Source organism: Aristolochia californica, unplaced genomic scaffold (assembly GCF_029961685.1).
Source record: "Aristolochia californica isolate CCGP_79_NKW_82.1479 unplaced genomic scaffold, dmAriCali1.0.hap1 SCAF_11, whole genome shotgun sequence".
NCBI classification, from domain to species: domain Eukaryota; kingdom Viridiplantae; phylum Streptophyta; class Magnoliopsida; order Piperales; family Aristolochiaceae; genus Aristolochia; species Aristolochia californica.
Genome location: NW_027181782.1, coordinates 8,045,240 through 8,062,591, shown reverse-complemented (window position 1 = coordinate 8,062,591; position 17,352 = coordinate 8,045,240). Strand labels below are relative to the sequence as shown.

At 37.2% G+C, this 17,352-nt stretch overlaps 2 protein-coding genes across 2 annotated transcripts; one reads left to right on the top strand and one right to left on the bottom strand.

Moving 5' to 3' along the window:
* Positions 1–698: 698 nt before the first annotated feature.
* On the top strand, positions 699–1,789 carry LOC137943562 (MADS-box transcription factor 2-like). The gene is made up of 2 exons (XM_068789047.1): positions 699–730; positions 1,372–1,789. The coding sequence occupies exons 1-2, from the start codon at positions 699–701 to the stop codon at positions 1,787–1,789; spliced, it is 450 nt and encodes a 149-aa protein (XP_068645148.1).
* Positions 1,790–3,377: 1,588 nt separating this feature from the next.
* On the bottom strand, positions 3,378–16,739 carry LOC137944407 (uncharacterized). Its single transcript, XM_068790085.1, has 18 exons — positions 15,227–16,739; positions 15,061–15,132; positions 14,760–14,964; positions 14,339–14,447; positions 13,210–13,305; positions 13,023–13,104; positions 12,888–12,947; positions 12,752–12,804; positions 11,999–12,165; positions 9,362–9,578; positions 8,773–8,830; positions 8,611–8,667; positions 7,502–7,744; positions 6,190–6,254; positions 6,046–6,102; positions 5,866–5,959; positions 4,387–4,527; positions 3,378–4,199 (listed from the first exon to the last, which is right to left on the bottom strand). Exons 1-18 carry the CDS (start codon positions 16,562–16,564, stop codon positions 4,092–4,094), a joined length of 3,222 nt encoding a protein of 1,073 aa, XP_068646186.1. The 5' UTR covers positions 16,565–16,739; the 3' UTR covers positions 3,378–4,091.
* Between the last annotated feature and the right edge of the window lie 613 nt (positions 16,740–17,352).

The following is a 17,352-nucleotide window of genomic DNA, read 5'->3' as shown; positions in this document are numbered from 1 at the left end:
ATGAGAACAAAGAGAATAATTATGACCATCTCTGTTGGAAAATCCATCCCCCAAAGCTCTTTTTCTTTAAGTTATAGAGGAAAAGGAAACATCCTTATACAATATGTATCAAATGATCTTCCCAGTACGTTGTGACAGTGCATTTCCTTCTACCCTTAAATCAAGAACTCACCATTTCAAAAAATCAAACAGTATCAACACTCAAAATCATGAAATAAAATTCATACCGACAGTTTTCTTCCAAGGATTTCTTCCCAAGTGTACTTTGTAAGTTCAAGAAAACTGACAGCTGCAAATATCTACAAAAAAAAAAAAAAAAAAAAAACAGATCGTTATCTTTGCTTAGGCATAACTGCATTCTAATACAGAACATTTCACTTACAGAAACAGAGTGTTTGCCGTTCGGATATCCAAAAAAACTTCCAAGAATGAAGGAGCACTACTGAAATGAAGCGAGAGTTAGAGATTTTGTAAGGTTAGGTTGGCGACAAAAAAAAACAGAAGATAAAATAAAAATCTTACCTCCTTCCGTCGAACCGTCAATTTCGTCTCGTCGGCGAGGAAAAACTTTGGATGAAGAAATCGAAGAGGAAGAAATTGAGGAATCAAATAGGGAGAGGGAGAACGAGGGATTGGAAGACCAAATCTCCCATTTCCCCTGAATACCTGCCGACGGACAGCAATTTCTGCAAGAAATCATGCTGAAACGGCATGGAAATGGCAGAGTGAAGTATGGGTTTTGTAGGCGGCAAGACGAAACGAAGAGACGGTTTCCCCAAAAATTTCCAAATCCGCCGATCCCCGAATCGCTCGTTAAATTAACGAGTTGGCTTGCGAGCCGATGAGCCGAACTTGGCTCTGCTAGAGCTTGACTCATTAATCTAAACGAGCCCATTTCTGAGTTCGAGCTCGAGCTCGAAATATAACAAATCGAACCGAGCCGAACTCGAGCAGCTCGCGAGCCGGCTCGGTTCGAAGCCACCCTTAGTCCTAATTACACCAAACTCTAGCCGGCTATGTTCGAAGCCACCCTTAGTCCCAATTACACCAAACTCTAAGACTTATTAAATAACTCAACACAAATAGATTTATAACATAATTAAAACACATTTAAATTGAGATTCAAGCTTATTAATTCTGGCTATGTGAGACTTCTTACCATGAGAGTCGAGTAAGAACCTTTCATATCTTCTCTTCTCTTCAATAATAAATAATCGTCCCTCAAACAATATATTTCACATTACCCTAATTATATTTCTATGCCCAAAGCCTTTTCCTCTTACGCAAGAATGATACGGATTTTTAGAAAGTTTTACCTTGCTTACGAAGGTTTCCTTTTGCGTTACATATAAGTATCTCTTTGTTTTACAGGTTCAGGGTTCCTCACCCAGCCTCCGTTGTTCGTATGGAAAAAAAGGCGACGAATATGGGTAAGAGGAAAATCGAAATCAAGAAAATCGAAAACCTCAGCAATCGCCAGGTGACCTTCTCGAAGAGGCGTCAGGGCCTCTTCAAGAAGGCGACCGACTTCCTCATTCGCTGCGGCATTGAGTCCGGAATCGCCGTCGTCGTCTTCTCCCCTGCCGGCAAGCCTTTCGTCCTCGCAGAACCACCCGGCTCCCTCGACGATTTAATGGATCGATATTTACAAGACGAGGGAGGGATATGGATTTGGGATGAGGAGCGGTTGAATGCAGAAAGGGATGTGGGTGAGTTGGAGAGTCTGGTGACTGGGTTGGAAGAACTCAAAGGAATTGTGTCAAGATTTGCGGACGGTTTGGAGGGCTGACCTTGGTTTTGTTTCTGGGTGAATATATGACTTGTTGTTTAGGATTTAGATTTTACCTCCGGCAACATATTGTTTTTTTTTTTTTTTTTCCTACTTGCTGGAGATGTTTAGTCAGTTTGTGTTTGCATTTTGTGATTTTACCCTTGTGTAAAGGAGGAACCCCGATCGATTTTTTTTCCGTCTACCTACTGTTTGATGTATTGTCTGTTCAGCGATTCTAAAATTGAATGTCCTCACTACGACTGACCGATGCATGGCGCTTCTTGAGAACCAACATTATGAAAGAGCATCTTCGCAGGGAATCCTTGTTCCTTTGGTTTTCATAACAACACAGAATCCTAAGCCAATTTGATATCTTTTGAAGTCTTATTGACCATCTTCCTTGTGATCTTCTTGGGTTTCTGAGTTTGCTGATAATTGTCTTCCTTTCTGAGTTTTAACGTTTCTCTGACTGTCTGGCTGATGTCAGTTTCGAGGTACGAGGCAGTAGAGAAACGTTACATTATAGCATAGATTCCTTCCTTTCAGGGAAAGAACCACGCGGTCATAAGAGGCAGTTTCCAGGTACGAGGCCTGCTCCATTGCAGCCGAAGAAGTAAACAAGTACCCAATAACCAAATCTCTTCTTCTTAAGCACAAAATCGATTCAAATAATTCGGTTAGTTTTGACTTCAATCTTCTTCATCTCCTCTTTCTTCAAAGAACTAATGGCCTTCATGCCACAAGAGTCATTGAAGACAGGAAGGATAGCAAAAGTTTGTTTCCTTAAAAGCAAGCCGAAATTCCCACTCCTGTATTAAAAAGGTCTCTGAATCTCCGGAAAATTGATAATGCAGTTTTTCAGGTTCCCGTTACCTAGTTCTAGTGTGCTTCTTTAAAGGTCTTTGGTTTCCGTTTGATGCTTCTCTTTCTCCCTCTTTAGTGGTGGAATTCGAATGGACTCTGATCATGTCAGATTCTGGGTAGGTCAGGAATGGTTATTGGCTTGGCATTTTTTCTTTCTCGTTCTGAAATCCCACTATCTCACTACAAAATAATTTTATTAATGTCAAGACAATCTCAAAGGTGAAAGTGGAGACTTTGCCACAATCCAAAACAGAAAAAAAAAATTACAATACAAAAAACTCTCCCAAATGGAGGAAATCCATGAATGTGACCATAATTCTTCCATGAAGGTAAAACTCCCATTGCTGGTATGTTTTGTTATAGTGTTGCTTCCAGAGCAAGAAAAGGAAAAGTACAGAGGTGAAAGAGAAGATGAGATTGATCCAAAGTTCGTCATCTTGGCTACACTAAAGGGCACAAGAAATCTCGGAGCTGTAAGAGAAATACACTAGTTTGATTTCCCAGATGAGGAGAAGCATGCAGCATAGCTCAATGGATTTCTAGTTTTTTCTAGGTAGGAATTTCCTAGTAGAAATGTGTTTCTTAAACAAGTAGGACACTAACGAATCCAAGAAAAGTATTTCTAATTTTTCCTAAGATATAAATTTTCAACTAGAGGCACTAACGGAGGCCAATATAATATATTTTTAGGACCATATTTGACTTTGTTTAAAAGTAAGAAGAAGACTATTGCTTGAACTAGTGAAATTAGAATACACTACCTTACTTAAAAAGGTTTGTTTTTTACAAAAGGTTTGATTGAGAAGGCCTCTATAAAAAAAAGCGGGCCAAACGCAACCTCTTCCATAAAGAGTAAGAAAAGACTGTTACACTGTTCTTTAGCTTTGTTTGCAGCTGCTTTTACACCCTAAGCTTGACTAATCCAAAGGGATGAAGATTCCCATCTCCATTCCTGAACAATTCCAGGCTGTCACCCTCCATCTCTGACCCCCTGTAAGCCAAGTTCTTCTCACGAAAGGAAATCACCAATAATTCTTTTCAGTAACACTAACTGATCATTAAAACAATAAATTGCTCGCATAGACATCAGAGGCTTAACCCTTTTAAATGGACAAATGAGCCACGTTAAACATATTTTACTCTAACAGAAAAAACGAGCTGCTCAACAAAATTTGCAGCACAGCTTTCTTCACCCAATCAGAGAAATATAAATCACAAACTGTTTTGCTGCTACCTATTTGTCCAGAATTATCTATTTCCTCTCTCCTATTCTTCCTGTATCTGCACTACAACCCAAGAAAATGCCTGGGAATAGTGAAGTTTTTTTTCTGTACAACATCAAGGGACTAATTTCTTTCTTTCTTTTTTTTTTTTCTTTTTTGCTGTACAATAAACCAGCCTCCATGTGAAAGGCGTTTGCAAAAAAAATGGCTTTCGATCGATCCAAAAGCTTATGTCAGCCAGCCTCACTTGACTTACTGACCTCATTCTTGGGGACTACTTTGTGTAGCATCGATGTACCCTGGAAGGTCATCAAACGGGAGTCCCTTGTATACTCTTGGAGCTGTAAAAAACAAGACAAGGATGCATTAACCTTTTTTTAGGGAAAAAGTGCGAATATATTCAATAAAAAAACAGAGAAAAATATACAACCTACTGGGGAGGGCCAACCTCCACAAGAACATATGGTAGGATGCATTAACCTCACTGTGCTTCAACAAAAAAGTGATGAAAAACTGAAGAGCACAAACCTGTTCTGCGTTTATTTTTTCGAAACCAAACTTATTTGTCCAGATGGACTCAGCTTCGTCAGCAGCTGGAAGTACAAGATTTTTCACGTTCAGAAGTCCCAGCAATCTCTGGATGCACGCAAACAAAGATTGGAAGTACCCCTACAGTAGTTGCAAAGCTATCAGCACTGGGTGATAATCACCAATAACATGACCTAGAAAATACAAAAAGCAATAAATATAGGTTGTTCATTTCCCCCAATGCTTGTGATCAATGGCACTGCCAATTAGACTAGTTTGGGTATATAACTTTTAACTCACCAAAATTATTATTGCTTTCACCTACTTACGTCCATCTAATCTCTATCTTTGCATATTTAATCTATATTAATTCTTTTCAAAAACAAGCATTTATTCCATATTTATTTAAAGATAATTTTACCTACTCAGAAATTGCAAACCATCATCGGGATGGGTCATTTACTTGCTGATCTGAATTTTGTGACATATGTGTTTTATTTTTATTTTTAATATTATTTATTCAAAATAAAAACAGTATAAGGATTTTTTACTAATCAAAAGAAAAAAAACTATACTTATGCTTTTTATTTTGCATCATAGAGTCTTAAAAAATAAAAATAATACCACCTTTTACTTAGCATTATGGGAATGCTGTTTGCTCTAGCAAAGGTTTTCTTTATTCGATATTCAATAAAAAAAGGTTTTATTTTTCTGCTTTTCCTGTTTACAAAACTAATTGGTTACTTTTGGCAGTCACTAAGGAGAAAAAAGATTTTACAAAGTTCTCATATTTAAATAACACAGTATATCGTATTATTTACACTTTCCATTGCACTTTAAAACAGAAAAAAAAAGAGTTAAATGCTTGACAAATAAGCCAGTCTTGCCATCATCAACGTTAGCCTTGAAGAATAAAAACTTCTTTTTGGTTCTTAAGCTGTAAAAACCTACTCAAGAAAATTTGTTGCTAATTTTTTTTTGAAATGGAAGATAATCTGTAGGTAATAAGTGAAAATTTGATAACTATTTAACCAAAAATGCTGACATTAAAAAAAGGCTAATCCCACTCCAAAGGTGTAAACTAACATTAGGAAATAACAAAAAAATAAGGCTTACAACACTATTAAATGAGAGATGAGACCTAAAAAAAGTTTAAAAATAAAAAGCAGGAAGTTGAGGGTTACTTGCCACAAAGAGTCAAATTATTTATTTCTTAGACACCAACATCCAAAAAAAAAAAAAAAACTAAAAGCTTAACGAAAAGTACTCAACTTATCATCTTTCAAATAATGGTATGCTATGGTACCAACTTCCCCATTTTTCTCTTAATTTCTTACTTTTCCATACTACAGAGTTTTTAAAAAATGCTTTTAACTCTTTAATTCGGATCTAGACAATCTTAAAATCCACTGATTACTTAACTTACAGCAACAGATTCTAGGAAATGAGAAACAATATATTTGTAATGATTGGCATTACCTGACCCTGGTTTTCAATACTTGTGGCAACTAACGGAATCTCTGCTACATCCTGACCAAAGATTCTAAGAATTCCAGCAGATACAACAGACGAGCTGCATGAATAGTAGAAAAAGAACAACTCTGGTTACATAACCAATCTAGAAAATTAACTGAAAGAGGTATCAAGTTTGATTCTCACTTTACTGTCAATACTGCACAGTACATCCCTCCAAATTCCTGGTCTCTCATATTCCTCCTGCAAATTAATCAATATTGCCTGAGTAAAAACAACAAAATCAGTTGAGACAAATGTACAGCACTAGGCATGACTATATCAGCTCACCCATAAACCATTGAAGGAATTAGATCCCTGCCAGTAGTAGAGTCGAGTATAGGGTCAAACCGGTCCTGAAAAACAGCATGTGACAAAGTTCATTTCAGAATGAAGAAGTGACAAAGAAAATATATGAAATATGTTTTTGTTTTTTATACTGAAAAACCCAACAGTTCATTTAAATCAATGAATTTCTATAAGCAGGACACTGAAAATTAAAAGGTTTCAACACATCACGATTCAAAGCTCCCAGTGAATCTTTCAAGAACCTAATTTGAATCAAATTAGTCAAAGATTGGAAATGAACATGAACCTGGGCCACAGGTCCATTTTACTACATATTTTGCTGTTGAAGCTTATAAGAGCATCAATCCATATTAATGTCAGAATTAAAGAGGGAAAGGAAGCTGGAAGCAAGGGCAGCCAACTATTACTTTTTAGAAAAGTTACTTTATTTACAAGAATGTCATTTACTTCATTCTAGTTACAATAATGATATTATCTCATATTTATCATTAAAAAATAAGAAAAAATCTCAAATTAATATCAACATAAATGCATAGGACAATAAATAAATATAGAATAATAAAACCTCAATTTCCAAGTGATTCAATTTAAATTGTGTGCACCTAAGATTATATAGACTTAGGTTCATAACTACTTTTTGTAACTAAGAGAATTACGTGTAAAATTGCTAAAAAAATTAGCCAGCTTGAAGGCAAGAAGAATGGATTTTTTTAGTAGAGCAACAATAATAAAATACTGGGAGCAGATAATGCATTCTATCGATCAGTGTTTATTGTACTCAGGAACATGCTTTTGCATCAACATTTTTGCTTTTGCTTGTAAGAATAAAATCAGAACTAATAAATATTTTTTTTCAATATTTCATAATATTTCGGAATTCAAGCTGTTCTGTCAATTCCTTATCAAGTACAGGATACATGGTTTTATTAGGAAAGAATTTTCAATGTAATAAAAAAAAATCCAACTAAAAACAGAAAAAAGAAACATGACACAGACAATTGGCAATCCAGCTTAAAAGTGATTGAAATCATGGTATCAACTCTTAAACCATGATAATGTAAGAATATCCCATTCCTTGTGGCATAATGTCAAGGAGATGAGCACAGACACGGGCAGATTGGCCATGGAGAGTTTTATCCAATCAAATATGAGTACCAGCATCTCCACATATTTGATCTTTGAATCCTAGATTTACATAGTCATATATTTGATACCCATACTTCCAATGAGCTCTGCACTTCTTTTCAAGAAAATTTTACCTCATTTCAAATTAATATATGTAAAGAATACTCACATGAAATATGCCAACAGCTTTAGAGAGTATTGATCTAGTCTCAGGGGAAGCAAGTTTTCCTCTTAGAAGCCTCCATCTTACAACACAGTCAGTATTGTTACTTGAACTGTTTTCATGCTTTGCCTTGATAACATCCAAAAGTGGAAAAGGGAGTTTTTCAGGTCCACCAAGAATTAATTCCTCCAAGGCAGTATGAATCTGACTACAATCACTGCAACAGAACCACTTTCCCTTGGGCAGTTCCTGCAAATCAAACAATATTGACAACTTAGAACCCAGATAGTGATAAAAGAGAATATCTCAAGTTGTCTAAAGCTGACAGTTATAAAGGGACAGAAATTTTGCACTTCAGTTTCAGAGTGGGAACGCTTTAATTTCTCACGTATTATTCTTGTTAGAATATGGGCCCAAACTCACACAACCAAGGAAGGCCCACACATCCAAGTGTGTGGAAGATGGGCTCAATCCCACAGGCCCACACAGTGGTGACATGATGGTAAATAAAAAGTCATCTCATAAATATGGCACTGATGTAATTAGTTTATGATTTATAACTCTTATTCACTCCTACTAGGGTGAAGGGTATTCTTATAATATTAGTATTTTTTATATCTATAAAAACAACTTAAGGGGGAGGGTTTGGACAAATCCATAATCCTATTCTTCCTCTTCTTTTCTCCAAATTTGTCACTCTTCCTCTTCTCCTCCTAAAACCTTCTCTCCACAACTCTTCTTCTTCTTCTCACACCTTAATTCACTTCTACCATGATTATACTTCATGAAATCCTAAGTTTCAACAATTCTAACCTGCTACAAAATATTTTAGAAAACCAGCAGGATAACATCATGTGTCTCAATGTTAGAAACACGGCAGAAGCCTAGGCACCAAGCATTTGCATAGATGTCTAAGACTGTATATTCTAGCCAAACAGGAGAACACAAAATCATCTGATTCTAACTACCTGACTAAATGAATAATTGGCCAACTCAAACCAAACTCATACACAAGTGCAACAGATTCCAGGATAAATTGTCATAGAAAGAGATTGTAATTGGAAGGGAATGCCCCAGAAAAAATACAAATAAAAGATAAACCGAAGCAATGATACCTTTAGATCTCCCATTTTATGCTCCCTTAGGCAGCCTACATGATATTCCTTCTCACACTACAACAGATTAATTCAAATAGAATTTAGTACATGCAATTTGCAGCAACATACTAATTTATGGAATGATCAAAACAAGCTAGGTAGGCAAAAGAGAAGACATACTTGGTCACAAAGAAGAACAGTGCGAGGACCAAAACCTGATTTGCTGAAATCATGGCATCTGAACAGAATATGAATGAAAAGGAGGTAAGCAAAATCCTATAATTGAGAAAAAGATGCATACTAGACATAGATGTCAGAAAGTATGAAAATGATGCAGGAAGCATTGACCATCGATAAGGGGCCTATAAGTATTCATAATGGGTTTATATACAACAGAAAGCTGAAAAATTAAATACGGCAACATTGCCATCTATCACAACAAGATCCTCACTAAAGCTGTTAAACACAAAGCATTCCATCAGGAATTACACCAATCACCATCATCATAAGACCCTGTCCTAGAAATGTGAAAAAAGTTACATGAACATGGCTCCATTCTACATATAGTGGAACTAAATTCATGCACAAATGTTAGACCAACATCTTTTTCAGTTGTCAACCTGATGCAACCTCCTCAAGGCTGGGGAGCACAGTAGATGCTGCCATAAACTTAGAGCCAATAGGAAAAAAGAAAGAAACAAGAAAAGCACTCCACAAACACTAGGACCTTTCATCAAAGAAAAAATTTTAACCACTCAAACAGACAAACCTGCATAATACACAGCAGCTAACATCAACCTCCTGAGTTTTGACTTTAACGATACGAATTGAACGCTTAGATATCTGTTCAATGGGATCAACGCCAGAAATCCTTCCAGCAGCTATTGCATTGACATTGTGTTCAACAAATTTTTCCCTTTGGAGCATGTTGTAGCAATATCTGCAGTACCATTTACCACGGGGTATGGATGACAGACCCACACAATCTGCCACAGAAGAGAAGGTCATGGAAATTAAAACATAACTAAACCAGCAAACGCAGAAACACATCGCAAGAAAAGCTCGATGCAAATGATTATAATACAAACACAAATGAAATTTTCCTTTCCTTGTATTCAGCAGAGCTCAAGATAAAAATTATGTTCTCAACAGGACAACACCATCCACTAGGTGGGTCACTACACTACTGCTTAGTTTAACATCTTAAACAGTAATAATGTAGTTTTATATTTAGTAATGTCCTACAGCTGGTCAAGCCAATAGCTCTGTGAATCTAGTATGTGTAAAGAGTCTAGAGTTTGTAAGATCAACTCTCTTAAACTTCAGTTAATTTTGAATTCATAGACTGACGCCAATTAGAATGTTACTGGAAATGGTGGGACTCAAAAAACAACAGTAAGTGGACTTAAAAGCATCAGTGAGTTCACTTAAAAAATGGTGAGAGTGAATTCATACAACAATGGGTTATACTTTGAGTCACAGTATTTTATGCCCGACATGATGTGGATCAAGGATTTATGAACTTTTTCTACAAAAGAGGAATTAAGAGCTTAGGTCGTAAATACAGGTGCAAGTGACTTTTTTTTTTTTTTTGAGAAAAGAGCCATTTCATTAAAGCCAAAAGGCAAGAGATTACATCAAGAGGGGAGACCCCTTGCAATGAGGGATTGGACGGTGACCACCTCTTTAGCCAAAGAATCAGCAAAGCTAGTTGCTACTTAGGGACAAGAGTCTAATTGCAAACACGGGAAGATAAATGACTTTATGTAGATTCTTAACTTTTATTATCAGAGGAGTTGAGCTGCATAGTTGAGTTCCAGGGCAACTCTTCAATGGCCTTCAACTAGCTAGCATTGGCTACAGTTTGATCTTTTTGTTCAATATTTGTGTCAACCGAGTGTGGCTTATTGCCTTAAATTTTTGCACTCATAAATTATCATGCAAATAAATAACTCCAAGAGTAGTAGCACTACAAATAATGAAAAGGCTTATAATGTACATAACCCTTGAAGTTGCATAGCACATGCATGCATATATGATTTCAAAATTACATGCATACCCTTTAGAATACTGTTACAATAACTCTATGCCCCCATCATGAAAAAGGACTTCCATCTATTTCAGTCATCTTAATTTATGTTCCCGAAGATGTTTTTGTCATCTTTATCTTTACCACAATGTGTAAAAACTCAAAAAATCTCCTGCAAACTGATGCATAACTCTTTCATGATATGGATAAAAGAGTCCACATAAAGGGTGATGTTGGGCCCACTTAATAATTTGGAATTAAATAGCAGGCCTATTTGAATATCTGCATTCAAAATTTTAACTTGGTGCTACATAAATTGGTTGAACATAAGATGAAAAGAGACTATAACCAAATTAGTAAGTTCATTGTCCATTAAGGGAAAGACACAAAAAGCATTTTTAGATAAGTAGTATTGACTTTCTTCATTCCATAGGATTCACAAAAAGAAATAGATACAAGTTACTGACAGAGGCATAACATAAGTTCCAAGATATTTTAGGGTATGCATGTGATGTAGAAAAACTAGAAGTCTGCACATAAATATGCAAAACTCTAGGGTAACATACATGTTCAACCAATATAAAACCATGATTTCAGCAAGTGTTCTTCTCTAGCAATAAACTTTTCAATCAAGAAAAGAAATATGACAAACAGATAGAGCCAATATGTCCAGCATCCCTCAGTCAGGAAACCAAGACATTGACACAACTAAAGGATCACCGCGAAAGAGTTAATTGTCATTAAAGAAAAATCCTTAGGAATCCTCAGAGGCTTTATTACCCGCATAAACCTAAAGTAGCATAATTACTCACATACCCAACGTTTCAAAATAATGCCTACATACCCCCACTGCTAAATGCAGTCAATTAATTTTTAAGTTCAGCATGTAAAAATAAATAAATGCCTACAATAATGACATTATACCCCATCTTTCTTGTGTGCATATGAGTGGTTCAATGTGGGCCCATACACATATGACCATCTTCTTCTTTTTCTTTTTTAAGGGCCATCTTAATATGAGCCCATACACATATGACCATCTTCATATGGGTTCCAACATATATACATATATATATATATATATATATATGAGATCCACGTATAGGTTCATTTATGTAGGTCACAGGTTTATGTAAACTACATAAATCACTCATATGCACGTACCTAAAGGAGAATCCTTATAAGGGCAATATTGCCATCAATAAAGAGGTAAGAGTTAACTGATTGTATTTTATTGGAAGTGTGCATTTAGGTCATTCTGGTGAAAGTCTAGGCATTAGATTAAAATTCAGGGATATGAAACAATTGTGACATAGGGGTCAAGAATGCAATTAACGCAAAAATAGACCAAGTAGCAATGAACTTCAAAACACTCACCCGGATGAAAAGCCCTGGGACATAAATCACAAAGCAGAAGATTTCCCCCATCAAAACAGATGGAGCAAAGATCATCGTTGTCAACAGTAGAATGCTTTCGACCTTTGGAAAGTGACAATGATAATTCATGCAACGATACACCATTAGATGTATAGATGTTCAGATATCTGTCGGATCAAAAAGAAAACAAAAGAAGCATTTAAAACAAAAATTAAGTCAAATAGGACTAAGATAGATAATAAGAATTTATCAGCAAGAAACAAAATATCTATTGTAGAAAAGGGAAAATGGCGGTTATATTGAACTGGGTTGAACAGGAATCCATGGCCTAGCCAATGAAGTCATGCCCTCAATACCTGGAATTTTAAAAGGGATTGACTGAACCACAGTATAAGAACACTTTAATTTTAACGGTATAACATCCACCTTTCATAATTGAATCAAAAAAAACAAAATACCTACATGCTATTTGGTACTTTTCTCTATCTTCGGCATATTCAAATTTCCTACTTAGTTCTTCCACTTAACAAGTATAAATTTTCTATATATTTCAGTCATGATGAAATGTCATTTATGACATCCAACCCATTCAACAACTTGGTGAACCATGTTAAACTGCGTTTGAATCAGAACCACACATGCGAGTCCTCTGATGGAAAGTTCAATTTTTACAACCTATTGTTACAATTTTTAAAAGCCTAAAAGAACAGCAAGCTTTACAATTTCAACAAAAGTATAATTCTAATAACTCACGGTTTGCGCCTAGAAGCCCAGCCCGCATGAGCTTCAAACTGTGACGCACTGACCTGCATATCAGACATTATGATGTTCAAAACCCAAAAGAAGATTGATGTGACAATAGCAAGCACTGAAAACCTTATGAATGTACCTCGCTATTGCAGCAGTGACAGAATATTCCATTCCCTGTTTTATAACCTTCAAGTATTCTCTGTTTTGACAACCAAAAAAATTATACAAACTATCACTGTTATAAATTAATGACAATATAAAATAACAGACAAACCTGTCCACGTGCATAATAAGCTACTTCAGTTCCATCTGGAAGCCCATCTTTAGAGAAGACCAACTTATGAAGTCCCAAGTCCCTAAGTCAATAGAAACTGGAGTGTAAACAAGACTTCTGAACTATAACCAGAAACATTCTGGATTAAGAGCAGTAAGTATATTCAACCAAAGAATAAAATACCAACTTCTTTGTAACCCTTCCTTGAGTAGCCTTTTTTGGTTGAGGGGTATGCTTTGAGGTATTGGCAGGGGTTTTGGGTATCAGGACTGGCTTTGACAACCTGTCATTTTCCACACACAAGATAATGAAGAGATATATAAGCAAATGTCCAGAGAGAGATGAATGTACATTAGAACAATAAGCATAAGAAGCAATTCAGTTTTGCTGTTCTTATAGGCTAAATATATTAAATGTTTTGTCACCAATAAAAGTTGAAAAATACTAGACCTAAATAAACAGACGCACTAAACTATAATGATATTGGGGACAAAATGATAGTTTTGCAGGATCACCCTCACAGCAATTTTCCTAGGACTAGTAAAAATAGAAGAGACTCCCTAGGCTTCGCAAAGAAATCAAAGCTACCAGACTATAGTCAGTTCAGACAATGGTTAACACCAAAAGCAAACTGACAGCAGAATTCCTATTGGGTTCGGATGACACTGAAAAGTCCTTAAAAACCGAATATCTAAGTTTTATTTAAATCAATGTTGTAAAAAGCAGACCTAACTGGCGGGTTCAGCGGGGTTAAACCAGAACCAGACTCCTTTCCAGTTCTTGTTTAGGCAAAAACCGGATTTACCTTAAAATCGGATGGATCCAGTCCGACCGTAAGTGAGACCAGTTGAATTGGGTCCGGTTCAATCATCAGTGGAAGAGACTAAAAACAATTATTGTAGAGGGAGGATTCAAAGTGGAGACCAGACACTTGCATGTAAGACGTCATACTAGCTTACCAAACTATTGGATTGTGTCAAAAACTAATGAATAGATAACAAATTTAATGGTAGTATCCCAATTAGATCCAACCTATGGTTGAACCCGGTCTAACCCAATTAGATAAAACCTGCCATCCTACCAATTTGATGGCCGATTCAATTTTAATATCAATAATTTAAATATTATACCACCATAGTACTTCTAAGTTCTAAAACATTTGAGTTGCTTCAATTCAAAGTTATATTATGACATCCCATATTACAAATTGATTTACTGGATAAACATAGTTCAATGCAACCATGATTTGTTGGGTGGATATCACCATACATCACACCTCTAAAAGAAGGAAGTTATGAAAGAGATAAACAACATACCCAACCAAACTGCTACTAACACGAATTGGGGTTGCTTCTGGTCGCTCCGATCCCAAGCATCTACAGCAAATTGGCATGGATGTTATAGCCTCTGACAGCTTAATGTACTCTACATTGACACAAATAAAGAGATTAGAGAACATGTCATAAGATGATAAAAAACATTATCAAAAACCCATAAACGATACAAAAGCAGATGATGGTTTCCCTTGTATAACATCACAAAGACAAGCAAAGTGGACCTCACATTAGTCAAAAAATTGACTATGGTCATGAGGCCGTCCCCACATTTTTGCCTTCACAACCTCATCACCATGCATTCTACAGTCTGCTTTCCTATCATACTAGGTTCATATTTTGTTGGACATTCCACATGATCTATTTGAGCAAAAGATTCAAGTTCCCACAAAAATATTCTTACCTTTGCAACTTTGACATTTTTTCATTCGTTCAATAGAGGTGGAACTGATGGCTCCTTGGATCGTTGCCTCCAACATGTCCAATGGTGCATTACTACACACATTTAGTATATCTCGAATGGTTCTTCCATTTTCCAAATAAATATATTCCGCTGAACGTTTTTTTAAGCTGCCAGCATGCTTCTCAAATTGGTATGGAGAAATTACCTACAAGCCGACAACAAAAAAGAGACTCACCCTTACATTAACAAACAAAAAATATGCAAAAACAAATTTCACAAATATGGTGAAAGTAATGCTCACTTTCATCCCGTTGCATGCACTACAAGCACACAGTATCCCACAACCTTGTATTGTGCCAGAGAGCCCTCCATTCTACGTAAGAATGAAAAAAAAAAAAAAAAGCATAAAAAACAAGCACGGACAGAAACTACATATACAAAGTCAAATAGCTTCAAAGTAGATATACCTTATCAAGGTACTTGACAGGTAAACCCTCGAGCAGACCTGTAGCAAGCAACTCTTTTATAGTGGACGGAAATTTGTCTAAGACAATCTTTTTGGACATCTTTAATTCAAGCTTCTTTGAAGTTGCTGAGTTTATCTGGTTGCTCTCATCCCTAAGTCTCAATTCACCTGTTTCACTCGCCCCTTCACTCTTGGAGGAATCCAGAAGAGAAGAATCTTCGCCCAAGCCATTTGGCACTGGCTCAACGGGCTTGGCCTTGTCTTTTGGCATTGACCGAGTAAATCTCCTCTGATATACGGTATGCATAGGAGTCTGCAGCAGTGACTTGTGATCAGCAGGACTCATTTTATGGGCATCATCACCGCCACTAATGACCATGCCAGTCCCAGCAGCTTTCTCATCTGAAGACGCCTGAGCTGCTTCAGCATTTCCTTCCGCTTTACCTCTCTTATCACCAATACTATCCACATTTGACATAGTTGAAGAAACCTGAGCAGCTGCAGCATCCTCGCACGCCCCACCTGCTACCACATCTTCAGCATTCTTAGGAAAAAACACTTCAACGACAGAATTTTCCTCGGTCTGGTCGCTAAACTGAGATTCAACTATTGCCGTCGCTGCTGTCCTGTTTCCAGCTGCTTCTGTCACGTCACTGGTCTTACAAATAATTTCTGTTTCCACAGTGAAGCTTGCTACCGGAGAATTATTTTCAACTATTGCTGCTTCCACAGGCTCTTCTTCAACAGTTTCTATCTGCGCAAGCTTCTCAGGTGAAGCAACCAGCGCAACAGAACCATCTTCAGTTCTGCAAATACCGTTTTCAACAATTAGAGTCTCAGTCGAATTATCCGACGGAGAAATCAAGACAGCACAATCATTTTCCATTCTATCAATGTCAAATCCGGCGGAAGTCTCCACACCACTCTCCAGCACAGAAGCCTCAACCTCCATCATTACTTTGTCCATCTTCTCCCCGCCGTCAACTTCCAAACCACGCACGAATTCCTGCACAACGGTGTGCCTGACATCAAGATCCGCCTCCGACTTCCTCTCACACGCTTCGATCCTAGCGGCGACTTCAGTCAGGGGCGCACGATCCACATCATTCGTGTCGGCATCATCGACGAAAATGGGGGTTTCAAGGGGGAGGGCCTCTTTGGTTAACCGCTTCGGCGATATTCTTAGGCGCTTCTTCCCCGACCTCGTCCGCCCCATCGAATCCGAGAACTGAGAATGGGACTTGAGGGCGAAGGCGAACTCGCGCTTCAGACCGGACCGGGGACCCGACCGAAGCACGAACTCCTCCGATTTCGAAGTGCCGTTCGCCATTGACGACATAAGTCCGCCGGATCTGTCAAAGGGGATGCATATGGAAGTGGAATACCTACCCTAGAAGACCAAAAACCCTAACTCTTTTTCCGGCAAAAAGAGAAATTGCTAGGGTTTTCTGAGCGTGAATTATCGAAGGCCAGGCAACCAGAGACAAAGGAAACGGAAGGTCCACGCCGCTACAGATTTTGTTTGAGAGAGAAAATAGAAACAGGAAAGGAGACGGAAGAGATAAAAGAGAGAAACGCAGGGTCAGGGCAAATCACGTAAATTCGGGAAATTTTCGAAATCCCTGTTTACCCCTCGAGGTCTCTCGCACCCCTTTATCCTCCCCACTCCCCAGGGTACTCTCTCGCGCGCGCTTGTGCACGCACCCATACACACACAGATCCTCCCATTGACGTCTATTTTGATTTAGCCCTTTGGATAATGGGGCAGTGTAAACAAAACTGGTATCAAATGACCGTTGAAAGCTTGAAAAAGAGGCGGGAGAAGCAAAATGTTTTTGAATTTTGATGAAATCGTCGGGCCAACATTTTTATGTCCTCAAAGGTGAGGGTGTAAAGCAGACTCGACGCCTTTGTTTTCTTTTTATTATATTCTCCTTCTTATTAAATTGAGTATAAATTTATTTTACCTTTATAAAAAAAAATTAATCTTTGGCATAATTTTTATTATATAGTATATATTAAAATTTTAGAATAGCTATCAAACTCCAATTTTAAGATATACAAGAGCATGGGAGCTTTAGTGCATTTGATTTTTTAAACCATGTTAATCGATGCATTGAAATATTT

Excerpts from the sequence above, each read along its gene's own strand:
- LOC137944407 (XM_068790085.1), bottom strand. The coding sequence starts at position 16,564 with ATGTCGTCAATGGCGAACGGCACTTCGAAATCGGAGGAGTTCGTGCTT. Across the intron at positions 14,965-15,060 it reads GTGCATGCAACGGGATGAAA|GTAATTTCTCCATACCAATT; the intron begins GTGAGCATTACT and ends GTCGGCTTGTAG. Across the intron at positions 6,103-6,189 it reads ATTCCTTCAATGGTTTATGG|GAGGAATATGAGAGACCAGG; the intron begins GTGAGCTGATAT and ends ATTAATTTGCAG.
- LOC137943562 (XM_068789047.1), top strand. The coding sequence starts at position 699 with ATGCTGAAACGGCATGGAAATGGCAGAGTGAA. Across the intron at positions 731-1,371 it reads CATGGAAATGGCAGAGTGAA|GTTCAGGGTTCCTCACCCAG; the intron begins GTATGGGTTTTG and ends TTTGTTTTACAG.